Source organism: Lynx rufus, unplaced genomic scaffold, assembly GCF_022079265.1.
Source record: "Lynx rufus isolate CCGP_SWC_20201006 ecotype Redwood Valley unplaced genomic scaffold, mLynRuf1.p SCAF_57, whole genome shotgun sequence".
Lineage (NCBI taxonomy): Eukaryota > Metazoa > Chordata > Mammalia > Carnivora > Felidae > Lynx > Lynx rufus.
This window is the reverse complement of record NW_025814875.1, coordinates 253,973-278,640: the sequence shown is the minus strand read 5'-3', so window position 1 is coordinate 278,640 and position 24,668 is coordinate 253,973. Positions and strand designations below refer to the sequence as shown.

The following is a 24,668-nucleotide window of genomic DNA, read 5'->3' as shown; positions in this document are numbered from 1 at the left end:
TTTTGGGTGGCACAGAACAGACCCCTGCTACCTCAAGCGAAGAAAGATTTATCGTGATAGTGCAGAGCTCCCTGGCCGGTGAAAGGTGGCTGTATCTGAAGAAAATGCACATGGGCCAGAATTGAGGAAGTTCTTTATTTTTCCTCTCAGGGCTTCAGATTTCTGCCCCCTCAAATCTTCTGCCCCCCCCCCCCCCCCCCCCCCCCCCGCTTCATTGCAACCCAGCGTCCTTTGCCCGCTAACTTTAGATGTGGCCCCAAATGGCAGCCTCAGTCTCTAGGTTAGCTCTTAACACCTTTCGGGTCACTCTGGGTCCTGATTGCAAATCCCTGGGACAGGGACATCATTGTCCTAGGGTATTTTTTTCTCCTCAGGCTGTAGGTCACTGACGTGTCCGGCCCTGGCTCTCGCTCGCGCGCGGCAGCCAGGGAGGTCCTGGGACACAGAGGGCCGTCCGCACCACGGGTGGCGGTTTGCGCAGTGTCACAGAGCGTGTCTGTTGGGTTAGCAGCTGGTGCCGGGTTGTGTGCCTGCCAGGGGTGCCTGAGGACAGTGCACGTGTGTGCGCTTTCCTCCATAGTAGGTGCTGCTTTTCTTATTTTCTCCACCTTGTCAGTTAGTGGGCGAAAATAGTCTTGAAGAAGCAGGAATCTTCTCTCTGCCTTCTTAAATTTCATTCATGGCAGTAGTGTGCGCGTGCGTTTTAAAGGTCACACTTCTTTATTGGAAATCTGTCCCGCCTAGTACTAGTTAGAGACAGAAACGATACCTTGACTCTAATCAGACACAGATAGGACTTAATCCTGTTGCCAGATCTGAGGGGGTTACAAGACTTCGTAGAACTGGTCCAGGCCTCTGGCCTTGACCAGGGTTTTTAGGTCCACCCCCTAGCTACTCCAGTGGGTTCTCCACCCCCTTAGCCCTCTTTCTCAGTCTGGACTGCAGTCTAAAGTACTGGGGCCCGGCTGGCTCAGCGAATAGAGCGGGTGACTCTTTTAAAGTTTATTTGCTTATTCAGAGAGAGAGAGAATCCCTCTGTCAGCGCAGAGCCTGACACGGGTCTCGATCCTGTGAATCATGAGATCACGACCTGAGCCGAGATCACGAGTTGGACGCTTACCTGACTGAGCCCCCCAGGCGCCCCAGGCATGTGACTCTTGTTCTCAGGGTTGTGAGTTTGAGCTCCATGTTGGTACCCAGAGCTTGCTTTACATACATACATACATACATACGTAAATAAATATTATGTGTGTATATATATATATATAATATTGTGTGTATACATACGTATATATATATATATATATATATATATATATTTATCAGGCAGAGGAGTAGAGTCTGGCCAGGAAACACAGTCCTGCCAGAAGGTGTTAAGGACTGGAAAGGATCTAAAATTTACCCTCCTTTCAAGTGAACAAGTTAGCCTGACGTACTTTCATAGATGCTGACGGAAGACACGAGACTCTCAGAGACAACGGGTGGCTTATTACCCACAGCAAAGCAGGATCCATAGCACCAGCATGCAGGCCCCCGTTCTTACAGGTGACCCTGAAGAGGGCCAGGTGATGCGCGCACGCGGAATGGTGGTGTTACAAAAAGGGAGCTCGGACTTAGGGAACCCAGGTCTGTTGTAATGGAGAGTAGGCGTGCCTGCCCTTTGCTCCAGAAGGAGGCGCTGTCTGTCTTCCAGGGCTATTCACTGTTTCACCGTTGTTTAAAGAATAGTCTGGAACTATTACTGCGTGTGCTCGAGAGTCATGCTGAAATGTGAGGCGGGAGACACAGAGGAGCGGGATGGTGTTGAACTAGTCGGGGGGAGTTTCAGGAGGGAGGGATGAGTAGCCCTGTTGAGTGTTGCTGAGAGGGGCTGTTTTGTCGGCGTTTGAGGATAGGAATCGGATTGGCGTGGGCTGAACGGTGTGTGGAAGTCTAGACAAGTGGACGTTGGGAATCTAAGTGACTCTCAGAAAGCTTCACTGAGAGTTTGAAGAAGGAAGTACTTGGAGGCCGTGTGTGTGTGTGTGTGACCTGGAGCTAGAGGCTGTTCATTGGAAGAACCCGAAAGAAAGGGCCAGATCGCAGGCGAAGGAGACAGGGTGACGGATGACTCAGGGTGCTGAGGTGTGCCCACAGGGACGGGAGGCAGAGCTCCTCCAGAGAGGTTGGCACTTAGTGGGAGCTGCGCAGCCGTCTTCTTGGGGCAGGAATAACCCCAGGTGGCCGTGCGCGTGGGTGTAGCGGGACGGGTTGCGGTGGGGTGTGGGGCTGGGTCTTGGACGAGGAGAGTGGATGACGTGCGGATTATTGGGGAGGTCGGGGAGACAGGCACGAGAGACGCGGCAGAACCTCTGGGTGAACAGGGAGGACCCAGCCGAGGCTGCAGCACGTATTCACGCTGCTTCCAGTTTATCCCGTTACTGTGGGTTTCTTTTTCTCTCCCTCCTTCACGTGTCACCGCCATTAAAACCCCATCGAGCCGTTTGACACCCCCTGGAATGGGTATTCCATAAAAAATAGATGAAGGACCTTCGTACGTTGCTGGAACGTACAGTGGTGCAGCCCCTTTGGAAAACCGCTTGGCAGTTTCTTAAAATGTTAAACATACATTTACCATATGACCGAGCAATTCTATTCTTAGGAATCTTCTCAAGAGAAATAAAACAGTTATCCACACAAAGATCTGCAAATGATCCGAGTGGCGTTATTCACGATGGCTAAAAATTGCAAACGACGTAACTGTCCTTCAGTGCGTGAACGGATGGACAAAATTTGGCATGTACACCTTGAATACTCTTCAGCAGTTAAAAGAAATTGTCTCCAGATACGTGCTACTGCGTGGACGCGCTCGGGAGCACGCTCAGTGAAGGAAGCCGGACACCCTAAGAGACCTGATTGTATGATTCTGTCAGTATGAAATGAGCCAGAGACAACAGAGCTAGAGACAGAAGTGGCTGTGTGGTTTCCTGAGGTGGGAGAGGAGAGGACAGGGACTGCCAATGGGTGGGAGGGGCCGATGGAGTGATGAAATGTTCTAGAACAGGTGCTGATTGTACAACTCAGTAAATCTAGGATTGAATTGTGTGCTTGGAGAAGGTGATTTTCACGATGGGCAAAATATGCCTCAGCAACATTATTTTTTTTAAGTTTATTTTGAGAGAGTGTGAGCAGGGGAGGGGCCGAGAGGGAGAAAGAGAGAATCCCAAACAGCCTGCGCTGTCAGCGCAGAGCCCCATACGGGGCTCCAACTCACAAACTCTGAGATCATGACCTGAGGCGAGATCAAGCGTAGGACGCTCAACCGTCTGGACGAACCACCCAGGCGCCCCAACGGTGATGTTATTTTTGAAACAGAAAGAAGAGTTCTTAGGAAAGTGGTGTGGGGTTTGCTGCCCGAAGGACACGTTGGTATTTTGGCGGCCGCTAGGATGAAAGAACGAAGGGGCGAGTGAGTGGGGGTCTGGGAAGCGAGTAGGGCCTGAAGTGCGAAGGTGAGGGGGTCCGTGGGTGGGCGGCGCGGGGGACAGAGAAGGTGAAGTTCCACCGTGTTGCAGAACCGCCCGGGTGAGTGGGGATCGGAAAGGCCCTGAGGTGCGCGGACTTTAATTAAAGATGGTTTGGTCGGAGCAGGAGTGTGCGCGTGGAGGGCGTAGGGAGAAAGGGAAGGAGACCCTGGGGGCCTTCCTGAACTTTGCACCTGCTTCACAGGGGGGTGTGGGGTTAACTAGAGCGTCTGCACCCGGGTCTCCACACCAGCTAGGCTACCCGCTGTGGCTGTGGCTCTGGCTCTGGCTCTGGGCTGTCTACCTAGAGGCTCGCTTTGAGGATTGAACGAGATGACGTAGGCAGAGCGCCTCAACCTCTCCTTGGTGGGTCCTAAATAAGTAACTGCATGTGACGTTGTGAGAGTAGTTGAGGAAGAGAATTGTAGGACCTTTTACTGCCTAACAGCCCGAAAGCGTTGTGCCTAAAGGACGACGTGTGTAAACACGCGTCAACCTCTCCTGGCTCCCGGGGGTCAGGACCTGAGGGTGGCTCGGTTGAATGGTTGCGGCCGGGGCCTCTCAGGAGGTTGGGGCCGGAGGGTTTGCCCCCGGGGCAGTGCAGCCCCACTCGCTGGCCCCGGGCCTCTCCTCGCTGCCGCGGGATTGCCCTCGGAATGGGCTTTGGCTTCCCCCCCGAGTGAGTCCGGGAGAGCAAGGCCGAGGCTGGAGCGCTTTCGTAGGTGGCCTTTGAAGTCCGTGCTGTCGCCTCCGCCACGCTCTGCCGCTCACACAACAGCCGGTCTCCGGTGTGGAAGGTGGCGCGACAGTGGATGCCGGCAGGGGTGGCGGGGGGGGGAGATCCTAGTACCGTCTTGGGGACCAGCTGGAAGTGAGGCCGGGGAGAAATGAGCAGTTGTTTCTGTCGGAGGGACGGGTCGGATGCGTCTGTCTTTCTCACAGTCGGCCGCTGGTACTTACCACAGATTCGGGCAGATTTGCAAGTTAGTGCTTGTTAGTGACAATTGGCCAGTTGATGTTTGTGACTCCTTTTGTTTTTAAAGCACTCTTATTTGACAGCTGCTTTTAAATTTAATGTTAACGTTCAAATGATGAACGATGAATCAAAAACCTGGAGGTCGCTAAGATTATGACTAAACAGTAGACCCTTGCGCCGCCCTCCATTTCTGCTCTGCAGAGATCTTTCGTTCCCATGGTTATTTCTTACGATGATCTCCTCCACGTTACTAAATCGCCTTGCTTATATAGCTGTTTTCTTTTTCTTTTTTTTCTAAAGTTTTTTTTTTTTTTTTTTTTAAGTAATTTCTACACCCAATGTGGGGCTCAAACTCCCAAGCGTGCGATCGAGAGTCACTCTACCAACTGAGCCACCAGGTGCCCCTGTTTTTTGATTTTCCAGTTTTAGACTTCACTAACTTTCTGTTGGCACTTTTCTTTTCCATATATCCCATGTACTTCTTAGTTATTACAGTTACAATTTTTGGCCAAGTCTGTAGTCCACACTTAGGTTATCACGGCTGTAAATGTTCCGGCCAGGCCACGTAGCAGGTGATGACTGAGTCTCGTCTCTTGCGACTTTGTATTTTTTCCTGGAAGTAATGATGGTCTTTTTTTGTTCACTGAGTTTTCTGAGTCTTTGTCAATAATTCCTCTCCACAACTTCCAGAAGAACTCTACCCTCTACCCTACCCTTAGGTGGTCTGGCAATTAATTTTTCCCCTTCTCTCTCTCTTGTTTTTTAAATTTTTTTATTATTATTTTTTTTTATTTTTGAGAGAGAGAGAAAGCATGAGCAGGGTAGGGACAGAGAGACAGAGAGACACAGAATCTGAAACAGGCACGGAGCCTGATGTGGGGCTCAAGCCCACAAACTGCGAGATCATGGTCTGAGCTGAAGTCGGACACTTCACCGACTGAACCACCCGCTCCCCAGTTTTCCCCTCCTCTTGGCAGCGTCCCCCCCCCCGGCCTTGCTCTTTGCCCCACAGGACACTGACCGCAAGTCAAGTGACTTGCACGGCCACAGCCTGGCCCGGAAGGGTCCCCATTCTTACCTGTTGCTACAGACCCACATCCCGGACTGTGTGCTTTTGTGTTCCCCTGGGGAGGACGGCATCTGCCGCCTGCACACTTGATTGAGGGCTGGCCTGCGCAGAGAGCTCTAGGTCGGAGACCATCCTCACTGGGAGCTCGGAAAGCTCTGTCCCATCGCCTCTGAGCCCCTCACGCTGCCCCTGGGAAGGCCCGGGCTGCCTGCGGCCCAGTGCTCACCTTGCCCCTCCTCTGGGTCTGTCCATCGTCCCTGCGCTGTCTTCGTAAATGTGTTCGGTTCTGCTTCTCTTTTTGTTTCTGTTCATAATTTTATCTCTTTATTATTATCTCAGTGGGTTTCAAGGGAAATGGAGATACTTCGCTGGAGTTTGTCATATGTTGTTACAAATGTGATTAAATGCTTTCTATGAAGATCTTCAAACAAAAAATATTCCTGATACTGTTTTTCCAGAATAATTAGCCGTATCCAAGACTGATCTTGTGTATTTGCTTTTGTGATGTTTCCCTTCTCATTATTTCCAAATGTTCTAATAGAAAATTTTCTCCCCTGCAGTTCCTCTTGATTTGGGGGACTTTGTTCTGTTTCTGACTGAGGTAGGATGAGAACTAACATTTCTCCAGAACTACTCTTTGTTGTAGGGTTGAGGGCTGCACGTGAGCCTGATGCCCACATCTCTGTTAGGTGTCTGGTGTTCTCTTGTCAGGCAGAACACGAATCCACTCAAGTCCCTGTCCTCAGGTCAGACCTATAGTAAGAGCGGATACTGGCTCTCAGTCTTGTGTTTCTGGCTGTGTGGCCCTTGTCTCTTCCCTTACAACTTCTTTATCTCTAACTTATGGAGTTAAAATCTCAATCCTAAAAGTAGGGAGAAAACAGTAACCCAGTATGTATTTGTCAGCTCCCTATTGACATTTTGCCGATCTTTTGTTTAAAATATTTCACTATTGTGTAACCTATATCTCTGACCTTTGAAAAGGACCTTAAAAGGTAATACTCTCAGTAGGGTTCCTGGGTGACTCAGTTGGTTAAACGTCTGACGTCAGCTCAGGTCATGATCTCATGATTCATGAGTTCGAGCCCCATGTCAGGCTCAGAGCCTGGAGCCTGCTTCGGATTCTGTGTCTCCCTCTCTCTCTCTGCCCCTCCCCTGCTCACACTGTCTCTCTCTCTCTCTCAAAAATAAACATTAATTTTTTTTTAAATAACACTCAGCGCCTTCATTATACCTAACAAAATTAACAGAAATTTCTTAATATGACGTAAAACCTGGTCCGTATTCAGGTTTTCCTGATTATCTCAAAAATAAACTTCTACAGTTGATTTGTTCACACGGTGTCCAAATCGGAGCCACATATAGCATTTGGTTATTACATCTCTTAAATCTCCTTTGGTCTATAATTTTCCTCTTTCCTTTTTCCACGCCATCTTTATGTGGAAGAAACCATGTTTGTTCCTCTGTAGAAGGGACTGCGTTCTGGATTTGGCTGATGGCTTCTCCATGGTTTCACTTCACTTTGGCGCCACCGCTGTGTCTCCCGTTGACTGGAAGTGAGGGCTGGCTGGCTGATTGGATCAGGCTTGTGTACGTATGCATTTTTGCGAGAACCCTTGTCACTTGGGGCTTGTGTTTTCTCATCAGGAGGCAGGTGATGTCTCTCTCTAACGTCCTGCTTTCAGTGATGCTAAGCAGTCATAGTTGACATCCACTTGCTTGGTCCCTTGTGAGTTCCGCTCACGTATCCCCGAGCCCCGGAGCCTTGTCCAGATTGCTCGTTAGGCGTTGTCGACGTCTGTCACTCCCCTTCTGTTTTTATTAGCTTTACTTCTGCATGGAGGGACTTGGTCTTCATGAACTATTTGGTTACTTGAAATCAGGAAGGACGAGCTTAATGATTTTCTCCCTTTTGTGAGTTTTTAGGGTAATGACTTCTCTAGCAGCTTGCACGGCTGAAGAGTCATTATGAACTAAGGGCTGTTTTTGTATTTGATGCAGTTTCTGTCATTGTTCATTTTGATTATCAAACTGACTCATCAGTTTCCTTTGCTTCCTTTGGTTCTGACACAGGATGTCCTGGGCCCGCGTTGTCCGTGCCCTTTCCCAAACGCGGGACTGACCGTTTCTCCAAGGAACTCGGGTGTCTTCTTCCAGTTGGGAAAATAGCATTTAGTATACAGCAGGCTGAATGGTTGGGGGTGCATTACTATTGGATCATCGTTGTTGGGGGCATTTGCACTGAGCAGAGCTAGGAAATACATATTTTTCTAGAAAGAGAAAAAGATGAGTTTATATCTGTGATTCCAATTGAAATGTAAGGTGTTTTTTTTTTTCAACTTAGCTACTCTGATTTTATACTTCTGTATCATTACTCTTGAAAATTTTGGTTTCTAACCATAGTAACAAAAGTACTTTCTACATTATTTTTTTAAATGTGTATTTATTTTGAGAGCGAGAGAGAGAATCTCAAGCAGGTTCCACACTGTCAGCACAGAGCCTGCCCTGGGGCTCAAGAACTGTGAGATCACAACCTGAGTCAAGATAAGAGTCAGAGGGGCGCCTGGGTGGCTCAGTCAGTTAAGCATCCGACTTCAGCTCAGGTCACGATCTCGCGGTCCGTGAGTTCGAGCCCCACGTCGGGCTCTGGGCTGATGGCTCAGAGCCTGGAGCCTGCTTCCGATTCTGTGTCTCCCTCTCTCTCTGCCCCTCCCCCGTTCATGCTGTGTCTCTCTCTGTCTCAAAAATAAATAAAACGTTAAAAAAAAATTAAAAAAAAAAAAGTCAGATACTTAACCAACTGAGCCACCCTGGTGCCCCTCAATGGGAATTTTTAAAAATTTGTTAAAAGACTTTTACACAGTTTAGGGATGTTTTAATTATTGTATTTAATTCTGATTTTCTGTGCTTTTCAGTTTTTCTTGGTCTTCCCTGAATATTAGATACTTGTCTGGCTCGTGTACCCAAATCAGTGCAACTCTTGTATGAAGAGTTTCTTCAGAACCTTGGCTTACATATAGGAAAGTTGAATTTATAGAAAGCCTGGTATTAACGTGAACAGTGTTTTCCTCCGTGTTTACTCAGTTTTTTTTAATTGAGAAAACAGCGCATCCCTGTCTTTAACTTTTTGCTGTTGTGATTTTTACAGTACGTAGGTAAGACTATTCCCTTGTTAATAGTGATCTTCTCTCCTGAATCAGATGTCCTGCCTTACTCAATACGGGTCCTGTTGGAAGCTGCTGTGCGGAACTGTGACGGCTTTCTGATGAAAGAACAGGATGTCATGAACATCTTAGACTGGAAAACCAAACAACGCAATGTTGAAGTGCCCTTTTTCCCAGCCCGTGTTCTTCTTCAAGATTTTACGTGAGTGGTAGAGCATTTCCTTTTTATTTATTTAAAAAGTATTTATTTAGGGGCGCCTGGGTGGCGCAGTCGGTTAAGCGTCCGACTTCAGCCAGGTCACGATCTCGCGGTCCGTGAGTTCGAGCCCCGCGTCAGGCTCTGGGCTGATGGCTCGGAGCCTGGAGCCTGTTTCCGATTCTGTGTCTCCCTCTCTCTCTGCCCCTCCCCCGTTCATGCTCTGTCTCTCTCTGTCCAAAAAATAAATAAACGTTGAAAAAAAAAAATTAAAAAAAAAAAAAAAGTATTTATTTAAAGGGAGAGAGAGAGCATGCACTGGGAGGGGGGTTGGAGGGGGAGAGAGAGACAGAGAATCCCAAGCAGATTCTGAGCTGACAGTGCAGAGCCTGATAAGGGGCTCGAGCCCATGAACCATGAGATCAGGATGTGAGCTGAAATCAAGAGTTGGACGCTCAACCGACTGAGCCATCCAGGCCTTCTGAACATTTCCTTCTTAAAATTCAAACTCCGTGATGGTTGGCTCTGCAGTTTTTGATTCTGAAGATCAGTCTATAAATTTAAAGAATTGTCTTTTCTAAACTAAATAAATTCATTAAAAAGTAGGCACTTGTTTCTTTCTTTTTTTTTTTTTTTAATTTTTTTTTCAACGTTTATTTATTTTTGGGACAGAGAGAGACAGAGCATGAACGGGGGAGGGGCAGAGAGAGAGGGAGACACAGAATCGGAAACAGGCTCCAGGCTCCGAGCCATCAGCCCAGAGCCTGACGCGGGGCTCGAACTCCCGGACCGCGAGATCGTGACCTGGCTGAAGTCGGACGCTTAACCGACTGCGCCACCCAGGCGCCCCTAGGCACTTGTTTCTTACACACTCTGTCGAAAAACTCTTTTTGCTGAACTGCCTGCTTGTCTTTAGCTAGTGAGTGGCTTGTCAGACTTTGCACATCCAGAGATTGATTGCCCAGCAGCCACACCTGTCCCTTTCCAGGTCTCTTCTGTCACAGGAAATGCCCTATAGCCTCCACGCATGTAGGGCAGAGATCCAGGGGTTGACCTTGACCCCTCTCTTCCCACTGTGTGTAATCCACGCTGTCCACAAGTTCCACGGACTCTACCTTTCAGACGTGTCCTCTTACCATTTCCACCACTATCCTGGTCCTGGCCCCGTTCTCTCTTACCTGGACTACAGCTGTTACAGTCTCTAGCCTGTGTCCCTGCTTGCACACTTCCGAGTCGGTAGTTGTCTTTGCACAGCATATTGTGATTTAATTAAAAATGTTAACTAGGGGGGCGCCTGGGTGGCGCAGTCGGTTAAGCGTCCGACTTCAGCCAGGTCACGATCTCGCGGTCCGGGAGTTCGAGCCCCGCGTCGGGCTCTGGGCTGATGGCTCAGAGCCTGGAGCCTGTTTCCGATTCTGTGTCTCCCTCTCTCTCTGCCCCTCCCCCGTTCATGCTCTGTCTCTCTCTGTCCCAAAAATAAATAAAACGTTGAAAAAAAAAAAAAAATTAAAAAAAAAAATGTTAACTAGGGTCGCATCATGCCCCCATATACTAGTGGGTTTCCGTCACACCTAGAATTCAAGCGAAAACGTTTGACCCCGGCTTGAAAGACTTTGCCTGATCTGGGTGTCCAGGGATTAGTAATTGGAAGAGTTAACCTTCAGCTGAGTTTCAAGGGAGGTATAGAAGTTAGCTAGATAATTAAGAACATCTCCTTCACCCCCACCCAAGTCTGGTTCGTGTGCCACTGCTTCGTACCCTCTGTTTGCTGCCGTATTAGTCCTTGTGTTACTGTTGTGCGGACTCCTGAGAGGAGGCGCTGTCTCTGACCAGCCTGTGTCATTGGTGTCTGGCACACTGAAGGCATGTGGTGAATGCTTGTTGTGTGGTCAGCCGGAGATACGTATGTCTCGTGGAGAGCTTTGGAGTAGTAGACAGGCACTGAGAGGAAGGGCATGGGGCCAGGGCGAAGGGAGGGAGCGGGGTGTCAGAATTTAAGACAGGGAGAGAATTCCGTAGACAGTTCTCGAAATTGCCTTATGTCTCTAAAAATCATGTCTCGTTATTTTTGGTGTGTCTGCCCCCAAGCACTCAAGTTCTCAGGTAATGTTTAATTCTCGTTAAACAGGATACGTCTAACTTTGGGTAACAAGTACACGATCTAACACGAATGCAAACCAGAAAGGGATACTTTCAAATGTAAAAGTGAATAGATGTGTATTATTTGAGCATATGAAAGAAGAGCGTGAGCCATAATTTTCATTTCTTTACTTTGTAGTGGAATACCAGCAATGGTGGACTTTGCTGCTATGAGGGAGGCAGTGAAAGTTCTTGGAGGCGACCCTAAGAAAGTCCACCCTGCCCGTCCGACAGATCTCACAGTTGACCATTCTTTACAGATTGACTTCAATAAATGGTAAGAGCAGATACTTGTGCAGACAGCCGTGCGAGTTAATCGACAGCCAGCCCGGTGGGGCTGTGTGGTGAGAAGAAGGGGAGTAGAGACAGTTAAGCCTGAGTACGGGGCGCGAGGTAGTATCCACTCATGTATGAAAGGAAAAGCTGGTGAAGTGTACGTACTGGTGAATTTTTTTAACTCAGTCTGAATTTCAAATGATACTCATGTTTGTAGAATTCTGCCATTTTTTTTTTTTTTTAATTTTTTTTTTTCAACGTTTATTTATTTTTGGGACAGAGAGAGACAGAGCATGAACAGGGGAGGGGCAGAGAGAGAGGGAGACACAGAATCGGAAACAGGCTCCAGGCTCTGAGCCATCAGCCCAGAGCCCGACGCGGGGCTCGAACTCCCGGACCGCGAGATCGTGACCTGGCTGAAGTCGGACGCTTAACCGACTGCGCCACCCAGGCGCCCCGAATTCTGCCATTTTTGATAGAAACGTTTGAGCCTAGAACCTGCTTTGTGGAGTGCCCATCTGAATTCATCTTCATTTTCTTTTGTTTTTTAACCTACTTGGCCTTCGAGAGAGAATCTAAAGATGTGAACCATGAATGTCTTTAGGTAATTGGTGATTAAAATCACAGAGCTTGCTAAAACTCTGTTTCCTTCCCCTGAAATACATATGTTCTGTGTGAAAGGTCCCTGTGACCAAGGTCAAACTGGAGAAGACCTGATTGTGTTGCGATGTGCTGGCTTTTGCTTTCTCACCCCCTGGAACCTGGTAGCGAGACGGGATTGTCCCAGCCCCTGAGTGCTCTCGCCCTTGAGATTAGCACTGTGGCTCTGTGCTGCTCTTGAGTTAATAGATGGGAAAAGGACCTAGTTAGGTGTTTGCTAGAAGCTCGATTATTACGGAAGTGTGTGAAATGATTTTATTGGGCATGCAGAGTTGTGCTGTCATCTCCGTAAACTTAAATGACCTATTTGAGTTTTTTGTTTTTGTTTTATTTTATTATTATTATATTTTTGCAATCTGAGATTTGCTTTTGAAAGCTGAATTAAATGCTGTATTAACATTGAACAACATTTAGTTAATTCCACATACCATTGCCAAACTGTGTGCGTTTTGAAAAGCTACATTTGTGTCACTTTCCGATGGTTTTATTCTGTTTCCTCTTTTGGAATGCTAGTGCAATACAGAATGCTCCAAATCCTGGAGGTGGTGAGCCGCAGAAAGCAGGAAAGCTCTCTCCACTCAAAGCGCAGCCTAAGAAGGCTCCCTGCAGAGGCCAGACCGCCTGCCGAGGATCCTGTGATTCTGGAGAACCAGGCCGGAGCTCAGGAAAATTTTCTTCGCAGATTGAGAACACACCCATCCTATGTCCTTTTCATTTGCAACCAGTGCCTGAGTATGGGATTTTCTAAACATACTGATCCGAGCCAGGTTATGTTTTAGTTAAGGAAATCTCACCAGTCTCCTTCCCTTCTGTCCCTGTTATGTAGCCTCACTTCCATACGTGTGTTTCCTGTTGTGCTGAGAGAAGCAAAGTTAATTAAAATGGTAGTCTCTGAAGACCAGTACCTACTTCTCCTTAGGAAGAACAGAACCTTTCTGAAGGTTTTTCTGTAAATATATTTAATTTTTGTGAGTAATGTAGGCAGAAGAATGGGATCTCATCTTAAACTTTGAATTTCTTATTTTAGTAAATTTGTACCATTTGTGTGCTCACTATACGTTCATGTTTCTTTTGTGAATTCCCTATTTATAGTTTCAGACTTCTTGCTTTTTCCAATCGCATAAAGAGCTCAGTGTTAAGAATATTATGATTGTTGTAGATTACAAACTTATTGAGCCTTCTGAGGTAAATAATCGCCTATATGGTGCCATGGGAAGTAGTGGACCTACCCAGGAAAGAATTCTGTTCTTAGGAGTTGATAAAATTTCCTAATAGGTAATTTTTTAAAAAAACTATACCTCAGTTTTTATATGCTATGAAATTTTCAAAGTTTAACTCTTTTAAGAGTTGTTTTACCCCATTGTCAAGAGACTGTCAACATTTTTTTAATTTATGGGGCACCTGGGTAGCTCAGTTGGTTAAGTGTCTGACTCTTGATCTCAGCTCAGGTCTTCATCTCAGGGTCGTGAGTTCAAGCTCTGCGTTGGGCTCCGCACTGGGCTTGAAGCCTAGTTGAAAAAAAAATTTTTTTTTTTTTTAGTTTAGTTAAAAAAAAATGGCATACTTTTTCAAATTTTAAAAATTTTAACACATTTAAGATTTAGAATAGCTAAGAATAATATCCACACATACTTTATCCTAAGCACCACTAATACGTTAAATTGGATCTTTCAAATTCTTGGTAGTTGTACAAGTTGGCGCTCAATATTTAATGAGGCCTCCAGTCAATAGTGACCTCTTCCTTGCTAAGAATTCAGGATGATCTGTGGGTCCTTTGCCATCAGGTTATGACAGTTTTATGTAATCAGTCCTTGTTCCTGCTACCTAGTTGTCCTGATGGTGAGATACAGGTTGACTTTTGAGATTAACATCTCTTCTTACACAGAAATCAGTTTCCTGAAAAGGAAGACTTCCTGATTCAAACACCATTGATTTTTTTTGGACTGCCTTTTTGTAATTGGCACAGTACAAAGTGCTGAGATGGTCTGTTTTTAATTAAAAATCCAATCTGTTGTAACATTTCCCCTCAATTTTGAGTCCAGATTATACAGCATTCGGATGGGCTGACTGTGGTCCCTGGCCGTATGAACATAGTGGCTCTTCTGTGCACGTCGGTGTCCCAGGGAGGTGTTTCTCACAGGCCCAGCCAGAGAGCTGAGAGTGTACACTTGGCCCTTGAAACTGCCGCCTAACTCGAAGTCCGGCTCTGAGCTAACGAGGGGGGTGCTCTGGAGCCTTGCTCGCTGTGGGAACTGAGCTGTGCTCCCTGAGCCCTGAGAAGAAGCACATAGACATGCACTGTGGCTTCGAGTGACCATGTAGCAACATGACCTTTGTTTTGTTTTACTTATTTTTGTTTATTTTTATTAATTTAAAATGTTTATTTTGAGAGACTGTGGGCAGAGGAGAGTCAGAGAGAGAGAGAGAATCCTGAGCAGGCTCCTCAGTGTCAGCACAGAGCCCGGCGCAGAGCTCGATCTCATGAACTGCAAGACCGTGACCTGAGCCGAGATCAAGAGTCGAACGCTGAACGGACTGAGCCACCAGGCGCCTGTCTGTTTTTTTTGGTTTTAATGTTTACTCATTTTTTTATTAAAAATTTTTTTTAAAGTTTGTTTATTTTTGAGAGAGACAGAGTGTGAGCAGGGGAGGGGCAGAGAGAGAGGGATACACAGAATCCGAAGCAGGCTCCAGGCTCTGAGCTGCCAGCACAGAGCCCGACGTGGGGTTCGAACCCATGAACCATGAGATCATGACCTGAGCCGCAGTTGGACACCCAACTGACTGAGCCACTCAGGAGCCCTGTTTCTTTTTGTTTGTTTGTTTTTTAAGTTGACAAACAACTGTAATTTTCTGGACCCTGGAGAACGTGTATAATTTAAGTCGTATTGATACTCTAGTTAACAATCGCCAGCTGGCAGGTGAAGTACCTTAACACTGCTAGAAATCATTTAAAAAAAATTTTTTTTTTTTTAATGTTTATTTCTGAGAGAGACAGAGACAGAATGTGAGTAGGTTAGGGGCAGAGAGAGAGGGAGACACAGAAGCAGAAGCAGGCCCCAGGCTCTGAGCTGTCAGCACAGAGCCTGACGCGGGGCTCAAGCCCACGAACCGTGAGATCATGACCTGAGCGGAAGTCGGACGCTCAACCGACTGAGCCGCCCAGGCGCCCCTAGAGATCATTTTTTAAATGTCCGTTAGATAAAAATAGCTTTCTAAAAGTGGCACAGTGTTTACTGTTTGGAGGTGGATTGTTTTTTATCTCTTAGTTTAAATAATTCATGTAAGATACGTTTATAGTCCATATACTTCTACATAAGATAGAACTTTCCAATTTGGGTGAGTTGAATACAAGGTTTTTGCTGAAAGTTTCTTAGGCGCGAAGTGGCGTCGCACCGTGGTCACCGCTGTGCCACACTAGTCCACGCCGCCCGGCCGTGCTGGCACCGGGGCCCAGCGGGGGGAAGGGAAGTGCACGTGCTGGGTGCAGGCCACACCACTGCCCTCCCTCTTCCTGCTGAGGGGAATCCAGCAAAGGTTGCTCTGTTCTTTTTGATACGTTGAGCCAGCTCACACAGTGAGTCAGTACGGTTCGGAACACTGGGATGGAATAGCTTTCTGGTGTGGTGTTTAAAACAGAACTTCTGTGTTGCGAGAAAGCAGCTGATTCTGAGAAGTCTCTCTGGTAAATTGCTGTTCCAGGAGTTTTTAAGATGTGTGTGTGCTCATGAGAATGAATTCTTAGAAACAGGGTAAGTCTTCTGTGTAATACATACGTGTAATGCTGGCTTTTCTTCCTTTTAGACCCGAAACAGTGTTAAAAAACCAAGAAGTAGAATTTGGCAGAAATCGAGAGAGGCTTCAATTTTTCAAGGTACACATGATTTGAGGAAATTTTTATATTTAAATTTATAAAATAGTGATGAGTACGGTGTTTATGTCCTTTAGTAGTTCTTAAATGCTTTGTAGCAGTGGATCCCTTTTCCTCCTTCAAATAAGATCTTGTTGGAAACCCCAGTGTATAAAACAAGATAAAAACTAAGTGACTGTCATTCACTGTGGTTCCTAGGACACAGAAAACTACCATTTATCTGGACTTACTAGATCATTTTTCTTTGACCTAATTTTGATTTAATAATCTGCAAAATGAATATGTTTAGGGTTAGTATTTGCATATTTGTTTTTACGTGTATGCTATCAACTTTGACCATATTGAACGTCAGTAAAGTATTTTTTGTGTCAATATTGCATTTTGATTGTGAGCACAAGGTGATGTACTAACGCTTGGATTTTTTAAAATGCAAACATAATATAGTGGAGTTCAAGAGTTTTTAAGAATGTGGCTGTAATCCCTCCCGGAACTGGGATGGCTCATCAAGTTAACTTAGAGTATTTGTCAAGAGTGGTTTTCGAAGAAAAAGACCTCCTCTTCCCGGACAGCGTCGTCGGCACAGACTCTCATATAACCATGGTGAATGGATTGGGGATTCTGGGGTGGGGTAAGTAGATGACTAAATATATTTAATTTGGGGGTGGGGGGAGATGATTCAGGAACACTGCAAAAGAGCATACGTAGCAGGTCGGCGGGCTCTGTGGCCTCTTCGAGGCTGTTTCTTCATCTGTCATAGCAACAAAAACGAGTGTTAGCCTTTGCGGACAGTGTGGCGTCAGGGAGGGTTTATGAACACGGTGTGCGGCGCCCGGCCGGGCACTGCTGTTGTGGAGCAGCCGTGGCGGAGCGTTGTCTGTGAAGGCGATGCGGCCTAGGCCTGTGCTCTAGGCCCGTGTGACTGCTCCCGGCCGTTCGTGCACGCGTGTCTTGCACACGAGTGTTTACTGCCCAGCGTGGGCTGTGCTTTTACTGGACGCCTCGTGGCTTTGCCCAGGCTGTCCCTCTGGCAGGGCGCATGCCCTCCTTGCCGGGTCGAGAAGTCTTTGTCACTGGACGGAGCCTCTTGAGGTTGGCGGTTCTGGGTTCCGTTCATATCTATGCCTTGAGCCTAGCGCGGTACTTAGCGTGATAAAGACTGTTTACTGAATTTAATAGGAAGGTGAGCACCAATTTTTTTCAACCACGTGAGTGGAGTCATTCCTTAGGACTTGGGTCCACGTGCACAGTAAGAGCGAGTGTGGTCAGACCAGCTCCTCAAGCACTCAGAGTGCTCGGTGCCCCAGAGAGAACCACAGTTGAACTGTGCCGCGCTAACGTTTGTCTTTGTCACTTCAGGGGTCGGAGGCATCGAGACAGAAGCAGTTATGCTTGGCCTGCCCGTTTCTCTTACGTTACCGGAGGTGGTGGGATGTGAGCTAACTGGCTCGTCAAACCCTTTTGTTACGTCCATAGATGTTGTTCTTGGCATCACGAAGGTAATTGTGGCACCTGTGTGACTCAGTGGGCGTGAAGCACAGGGGCCCCTCGAGAGCAGGGTTGCAGTTGCTGCCCCATCCTCAGGGCTCTGGCCTCCCTGGCCGTGGCCTTGCAGCTGTCCTCACAATCACGGCAGCGGTCGGGAACCCTCGCTTTGTCTAGGGTGTTGGACCATCGTTCACGTGACACGTTGACTCATGGGTTCCTCATTACAAGCCTGTGGCGTCGGTCCTAGGACTGTCCCCATTTCCATTCTGAGAAAATGGACATACCCTTGGGCTCAGTGACTCGCGGAAGGGACACTGGGCCGAGCAGTGGGAGGTGGAGCAAGGCCCCTACCAGGCCGGCCAGGCCCTCGGCCCTGGGCTCTCAGCCATGTTGCCTCAGTAAGCGCTTGTTGCCTCTGGATTAGAAAATCGTATTTAGGAAAATAATTGCATCTCCTTGAATGCTGCTTTTAAAAATTTTATTTATTTCTTAATGGTTGAGAGAGAGTGACAGAGCGCACGTGTGTGAGCGGGGAAGGGGCAGGGAGAGAGGCATACGGAGACTCCCAAGTAGGCTCTGTGCTGACATCAGAGAGCCCAGTGCAGGGCTTGAACTCATGAACTGTGAGATCATCACCTGTGCTGCAGTAGGACACCCAACCGACTGAGCCACCCAGGTGCCCCCCGCATCTCTTTTAATACTTAAATGAATCATTTGCCCTTGAGAAACTATTCTACTGGATCATACGGACTGTAGAAGTGTGGGAGGGTCAAGATTTTCTCTTGGCTGTTTAAACACTTTAGAAGGATTTTATAAACACTTCATCTGAATTTTAAAAATATTGGCTGCGTGCATTTAGTACATGTACTCTAGAGTTTCCTAGTGAACAGCAATTTGTAACTGTCCATCCTAAATCTCTGATTTTTTAAATTTTTTTTTTTTCAACTTTTATTTATTTTTGGGACAGAGAGATACAGAGCATGAACGGGGGAGGGGCAGAGAGAGAGGGAGACACAGAATCGGAAACAGGCTCCAGGCTCCGAGCCATCAGCCCAGAGCCTGACGCGGGGCTCGAACTCACGGACCGCGAGATCGCGACCTGGCTGAAGTCGGATGCTCAACCGACTGCGCCACCCAGGCGCCCCGTAAATCTCTGATTTTGAAAACAAATTTTTTTTTTTTTTTTTAACGTTTAGGGACAAAGTGTGAACAGGGGAGAGGCAGAGAGACAGGGAGACACAGAATGAGAAGCAGGCTCCAGGCTCTGAGCTGTCAGCACAGAGCCCCATGCAGGGCTCAAACTCGTGAACTGTGAGATCATGACCTGAGCTAAAGTCGGACAGTCGACCAACTGAGCCACCCGGGCTGTGCCCCCTAGACTTCTGGTTTTGACTAGTTACATTTTATTTTATTAAAAAATTGTTTCTTCAACGCTTATTTTTTTTTTTTATTTTTTTATTTTTATTTTAAAAAAAAAATTTTTTTTTTCAACGTTTATTTATTTTTTTGGGACAGAGAGAGACAGAGCATGAACGGGGGAGGGGCAGAGAGAGAGGGAGACACAGAATCGGAAACAGGCTCCAGGCTCCGAGCCATCAGCCCAGAGCCCGACGCGGGGCTCGAACTCCCGGACCGCGAGATCGTGACCTGGCTGAAGTCGGACGCTTAACCGACTGCGCCACCCAGGCGCCCCTCAACGCTTATTTTTGAGAGTGACACAGTGCGAGCAGGGGAGGAGCAGAGAGAGAGGGAGACACAGAATCTGAAGCAGGCTCCAGGCTGAGCTGTCAGCACAGAGTCTGATGAGGGGCTCGAACCCACGAACCGCGAGATCATGACAGGAGCCGAGGTGGGACGCTGAACTGACTGAGCCACCCAGATGCCCCTTGACTAATTCTATTTTAATGATTAAGTCCATTCTGTTAAATAAATGCACATGGGAAATATCCCACCTATAGCTCCAATTCAGATCCTGGAGCCTCCACTTGTCTGGTTAGATTGTTGGTCTGAAGGCTTTCGAGATTCTCTGCAGAAGAAGAAAATGGTCCTGCTTCCTTCTTAGCATTTAGTGTTGATCCTTCTTCCCTAATTAGGAAAAATCTGACACCTTGCAGAAATGATTGATTCAGTGTATGGCCCCAGAAGATCAAGAAGCTAAATTGAGAATTGCAGGGTCATTTCTAAAGGAAAAGGAATATCTCATTATGGATTTAGAGAAATCCACACTCTCCTCTGGACATCCTGAAAATTAATGCCACTTTTTAGACCCCTCTGGCTTTGTTTTTTGTTTTTTTTTATTTAATGTTTATTTTTGAGAGAGACAGAGCATGAGTGAGGGAGGGGAAGAGAGAGAGGGAAACACAGAATCTGAAGCAGGCTCCAGGCTCTGAGCTGTCAGCACAGAGTCCAACACGGGGCTCAAACCCACGAACCATGAGATCATGACCCGAGCCAAAGTTGGATACTTTACCGACTGAGCCACCCAGGCGCCCCTGGCTTTGTTCCTTGTAACAGTATTATATGTTTTTAAATTTGGGTATATTGATACAAGAATTAAATCTTTCATGTATGTTTCATTTATTAAATACTGTATTTCTCTTTTGAGGTTCTGTTCTATTCGTGATTTTTATAGGATGAGTCGTGTATTGTTTTCCACATGTATATTGTTGTGCCTCATTGACTTGGTGACATAGCGGTTGCCTTGGTGTATCTTCCCTGTGTTGCTCGGATCCTCACAACTGTAGCCAGCAACGTAAAGAAGCATCTTAGCCTTTTATGAAAGAGTCTGGATTCAGTGGCCCCCAGCACCTCTAGACCGTTAGGACTGAGTATCACTCACGGGTTAAAGGTTGTCCCCAGTTCCCTCCCTGGGCGCTGTCCTCGTCCAGGCTGAGGCTGCTGCTGTTTGGTGATAACTCACAAACATGGCTTGACAAGGAACGAAGTTTGAAGCCACATGTGACGTCCTGTCAGAATGAAACTTACCAATAATTAATGAAGCTGTAAATATTTGGACCAAGGTTAGAATTTGAAGAATTTTTATAGCCAGTACATATTTTTGTATTTAATTTAATTTTTTTAACGTTTATTTATTTTTGAGACAGGGAGAGACAGAGCATGAACAGGGGAGGGGCAGAGAGAGAGGGAGACACAGAATCTGAAACAGGCTCCAGGCTCTGAGCTGTCAGCACAGAGCCCGACTCGGGGCTCGAACTCACAGACCGCGAGATCACGACCTGAGCTGAAGTTGGACGCTTAACCGACTGAGCCACCCAGGCGCCCCATATTTTTGTATTTAAATACACAGTTTTATCAGTGTGTTAGTGTTCCGTTAAATGCGAGATGCCATCCGCACTTAGAAGCACCACGGTTTTACGTGCTGCTGTGAAAGAAAGAGGGCTGCCAAGCTAACAGCCGCGCCGAGTCCAGAGTGCACCTCCGTTTCAGGGACGTGCACGTGTGGATCTTAGCCATTTTCAGCCTGTAAGACCTTTTGACCCTGCCTGACAGTGACACTGGGCCACTCTTCTGTTGACTTTTTGCTTAAAATACCTGCAGACCCAGAACGAGTTGATGTTTGGTAAGAACAACAGAGAACCTCTTTCATTCACTGTCACTGGTAGGAGTTAAACATTAGATTTTGCAGTTTTCAGAGAATCCTTGCCAATCTTCTCATTACTAATTTTGTGTGCGTTTCTGTGTATCCCTTTACATAGCACCTCAGGCAAGTAGGAGTGGCTGGAAAGTTTGTTGAGTTTTTTGGAAGTGGAGTTTCACAGTTATCTATAGTGGATCGGACTACAATAGCAAACATGTGTCCAGAGTACGGTGCTACCCTCAGCTTTTTCCCTGTTGACAATGTGACATTAAAACATTTAGAACATACAGGTAAGATGACAGATCGGTAGGGTAAGCGTGTTACTGTCTCCAGTGTGTTTGTCTGAAATAACTTGTAATAAACAACTACCTTGTGCAGGTTATTGAATATTCAGGAAATTATGATGTTGAAACTGGCTTTCAAATAAACTGCCTCACATTCTTGAAAGAGTATTGTGTTCTCAAAACCTGGTCCCCTGTGGCCCGTCCACAGTATTTTAAAGGAATTACTCAAACTGCAGATCCTTACCTCACTTGTTCCAGGAATGACGGCTACCACACCCTTCTTAGGGACAAAGGCTGCAGTTTAGTGGAAGTCAGGCTGGTGCATGTGTGCAGCTGTCCCCTTAACAGGAACAGAGGAGCCACCACACAAAGGCTGGGGACCGGTGCCCTGTCTGAAGACTAAGCACATAATCTTGTGAAAAGCAGCCTAGGATTACAGGCTCCAAATCTTTTTTGTAGCTTGATTAGCAAGACGTTTGACCGTCTTCTATTGACAGTTTAATGTAGAAATACCTGTAAGACCAGGATGTGCTCATGTTTCTTAAGACCCCGGCTCTCCTTTTTATGTGGTCCACTTCCCTTTTTAAGAGGCCATTGCTGAACTAATCTCTCGTCAGAAGGGTATTTGGGGGGTGAGGTCTAGTATTCTTCAGTTGGGGGGAAGATTTTATAAATTCGTAAGTCAAATGGCAAAATGGACACTTGGTCACTTGGAACGTTGGAGGGAACGATTCTTACCGAATGCAGAGCTTTCTCTAAACTGGGTTTGTTAGAACATTTGAAAGTGAGATGGTTGAGATGCCTCCTTCCTACATGTTAATATGAGTTGTGTAGTAATGATGTGTTGCTCCGTAAGAAATTATGCTGAAGCTTAGTGGCTCAAACCGGCAATAATCACGTGTGGCCGCGTGGTTTCAGCAAGTCCGCGGTTTAGACGGAGAGGCCGCCTGTCTCTGCTCCGTGGGGTCTAGGGTGTCAGACGCAAAACTTGGCGGCTCAGGCCTGCAGTCCTGACAGCTGCGAGCTCGCCTGTCTGGCACTGAATGCTGGCCATCAGCGGGTGCTTAGCGGGGACTGTCACAGCTTCCATGTGTGCTCTCTCCATGTAACCTGGGCCCACTCACATGGTGGCTTTCTAAGGGCGGCTGACCTGGGAGAGAGTGTTTGCCAGCCGGTCGAGAGTCCCGTGGCTCAGTTTCAAGGGCCGATCTCTGCCTCTTGATGGAGGGCTGTCATTGGCACGTTGTGAGCCCACAGTTTGGGTGTGTGCTGTTGCATCAGTCGTTGGAAATGCAGCTGGCCACGGTTACTTCTAGTCATGCTGGCTGAGAGCTGCCCAAATATTTAACTGGAGCTCTTATTGCTAACCATCTGATGGTTTTGATTTCTGGAAGATCCTGTTAGATCTCTCTCACTGCTCTGTGAACCCTTTCTTAACATTCACTTATTTTTTCATTTTGATTATTCGTATTTTTTTTTTAGGAAAAGTAATGAGTGTCCTTCGTGGTGGGTGATCATTTGTTATATTCAGCGTAGTTATCGATTTATCTTCTGCAAACTTTTTTTGTGAGTTTTCTAGAATTGGCTCCGTATTTCTCATCTTGTCTCTGAGTAACTTTTAAAGGGGGACTGGTGTGTGTTTTATAAAGCAGAGTTTTCACCAAGGGCAAAATTTTTACTTCTCTTGAGAACAACATCAAGTGGTAGTTTGTAAAGAAATCTGTTCTGAGTAGTAATGTGTAATGTCTGTTTCTTACTCATCATTGGAATTGAGCACCTCCAAAGATTTCTCTTACTGTATTTTTGTTGTTCTTAATCTTCATTTTAGGTTTTGACAAAGCCAAACTCGAGTCGATGGAAACATACCTTAAAGCTGTGAAGTTGTTTCGAAATGACCAGAAGAACTCAGGAGAACCTGAGTACTCCCAGGTGTGTGCAGAGGGGCCCCTTGTCGCCGTCAGGGTGTGTGTTCTGCAGCTTAGCCACCGGGTTTGAGTACCAGCTCTGGGACTTACCGGCAGGACGGCTGTGGGCATGTTATCTAGCCTTTCTGCCTCAGCTTCCTCACCTCTAAAATAGGAAGGTATTCTTAAGGGATTAAATAGAAATGTATTCGAACGGTTTTAGGGACCCAGAAAGTGCTCAGTGTCAGCTATCATTATTTAACATTTAACGAGTAAATGTTATTTATGACCCTGCTTAGATTTTACTCAGTAGTTTTACAACATTTTATCAAACCTAATTTTTTTTCTACTTTATGAAAAGAGTCAGATATCCTCTGAAAATACCAATTCTGATGAGGCCTGCATCTGGTTAATGTCTGTATTTATAAAAATATGTTATGAAAGGGGTATACAGTTATATGGTCTTACATGTTAAAGATATTTTATAATGAATCTAAGCCAATATTTCTTACCTTTTGGAAATTTATATTGAAGTAAGTAAAATTTACTTTCAGGGAAGTCTGAATTTTAATACAATTCATTTTCTAGGAGCGTGGTAAGCATCTAAAAGCACTTGGTGTTGTCATAGGTCTGGTTATCCACTTTCTCAACCCAGCTGTATTTTTCTTCATAGCATGTGTCCTTGCCTGAAATGTATTAATTTCTGTACGTGTCTGCCTGTCTCCCCTGCCAGGATGCCAGTAAGAGGAGAGGCACGCTCAGTTTTGTGTGGTGCCGTGCCCTCTGCCCTGGTGCGCCTGGCACAGTGCTGACTGTTGGGTGCATATGTGAGCCCACCTAGGTGTGTGGAGGGCCAGAGCAGATCATAGGGAGCGCACTTGTGTGAGCTCCTCGTTTTCTGGTCCCTTTCAGCTCTGTTTATTGTAGTGCCATGTTTTTTTTTTTTTTTTTTTAAAGACCTAAAGGGAAAGATTAAGAAAAATTAAATGAAAAACCTTGCATTGTATAAGAAAAAAGAATAATTTGACCTATTAAAGACTTGACCAAATTTAAGAAATAAAACTTGGCACAAAAACAGACACTCAGATCAATGGAACAGAATAGAGAACCCAGAAATAGATCCCCAAACGTATGGCCAACTCATCTTTGACAAAGCAGGAAAGAATATCCAGTGGAATAAAGACAGTCTCCTCAGCAAATGGCACTGGGAAAACTGGACAGCGACAGGCAGAAAAGTGAACCTGGACCACTTTTTTTTTTTTTTTTTTGAGGGTTTTACTTTATTTTTTTATTATTTTTTTTTTAACATTTATTTATTTTTGAGACAGAGAGAGAGAGAGCATGAACAGGGGAGGGTCAGAGAAAGAGGGAGACACAGAATCTGAAACAAGCTCCAGGCTCTGAGCTTGTCAGCACAGAGCCCGATGCGGGGCTCAAACCCACGGACCGTGAGATCATGACCTGAGCCGAAGTCAGACACTTAACTGACTGAGCCACCCAGGCGCCCCTGGACCACTTTCTTACACCATACACAAAAATAAAC

The 24,668-nt window shown here is 46.3% G+C and overlaps 1 protein-coding gene across 2 annotated transcripts in view; it reads left to right on the top strand.

Annotated features, from left to right (window-relative positions):
- Window positions 1-24,668, top strand: part of IREB2 (iron responsive element binding protein 2) — a 48,313-nt gene that overhangs the window by 5,498 nt on the left and 18,147 nt on the right. Inside the window, exons 3-10 of one of the 2 annotated variants that reach the window (XM_047101107.1) lie at window positions 8,749-8,914; window positions 11,187-11,324; window positions 12,497-12,715; window positions 15,788-15,857; window positions 16,299-16,482; window positions 17,211-17,350; window positions 21,056-21,227; window positions 23,050-23,150. In XM_047101107.1, the coding sequence (XP_046957063.1) occupies window positions 8,749-8,914; window positions 11,187-11,324; window positions 12,497-12,715; window positions 15,788-15,857; window positions 16,299-16,482; window positions 17,211-17,350; window positions 21,056-21,227; window positions 23,050-23,150 (1,190 nt within the window). The remainder of the gene's footprint in view (window positions 1-8,748; window positions 8,915-11,186; window positions 11,325-12,496; window positions 12,716-15,787; window positions 15,858-16,298; window positions 16,483-17,210; window positions 17,351-21,055; window positions 21,228-23,049; window positions 23,151-24,668) is intronic. The other variant, XR_006966011.1, reaches the window with a different exon arrangement.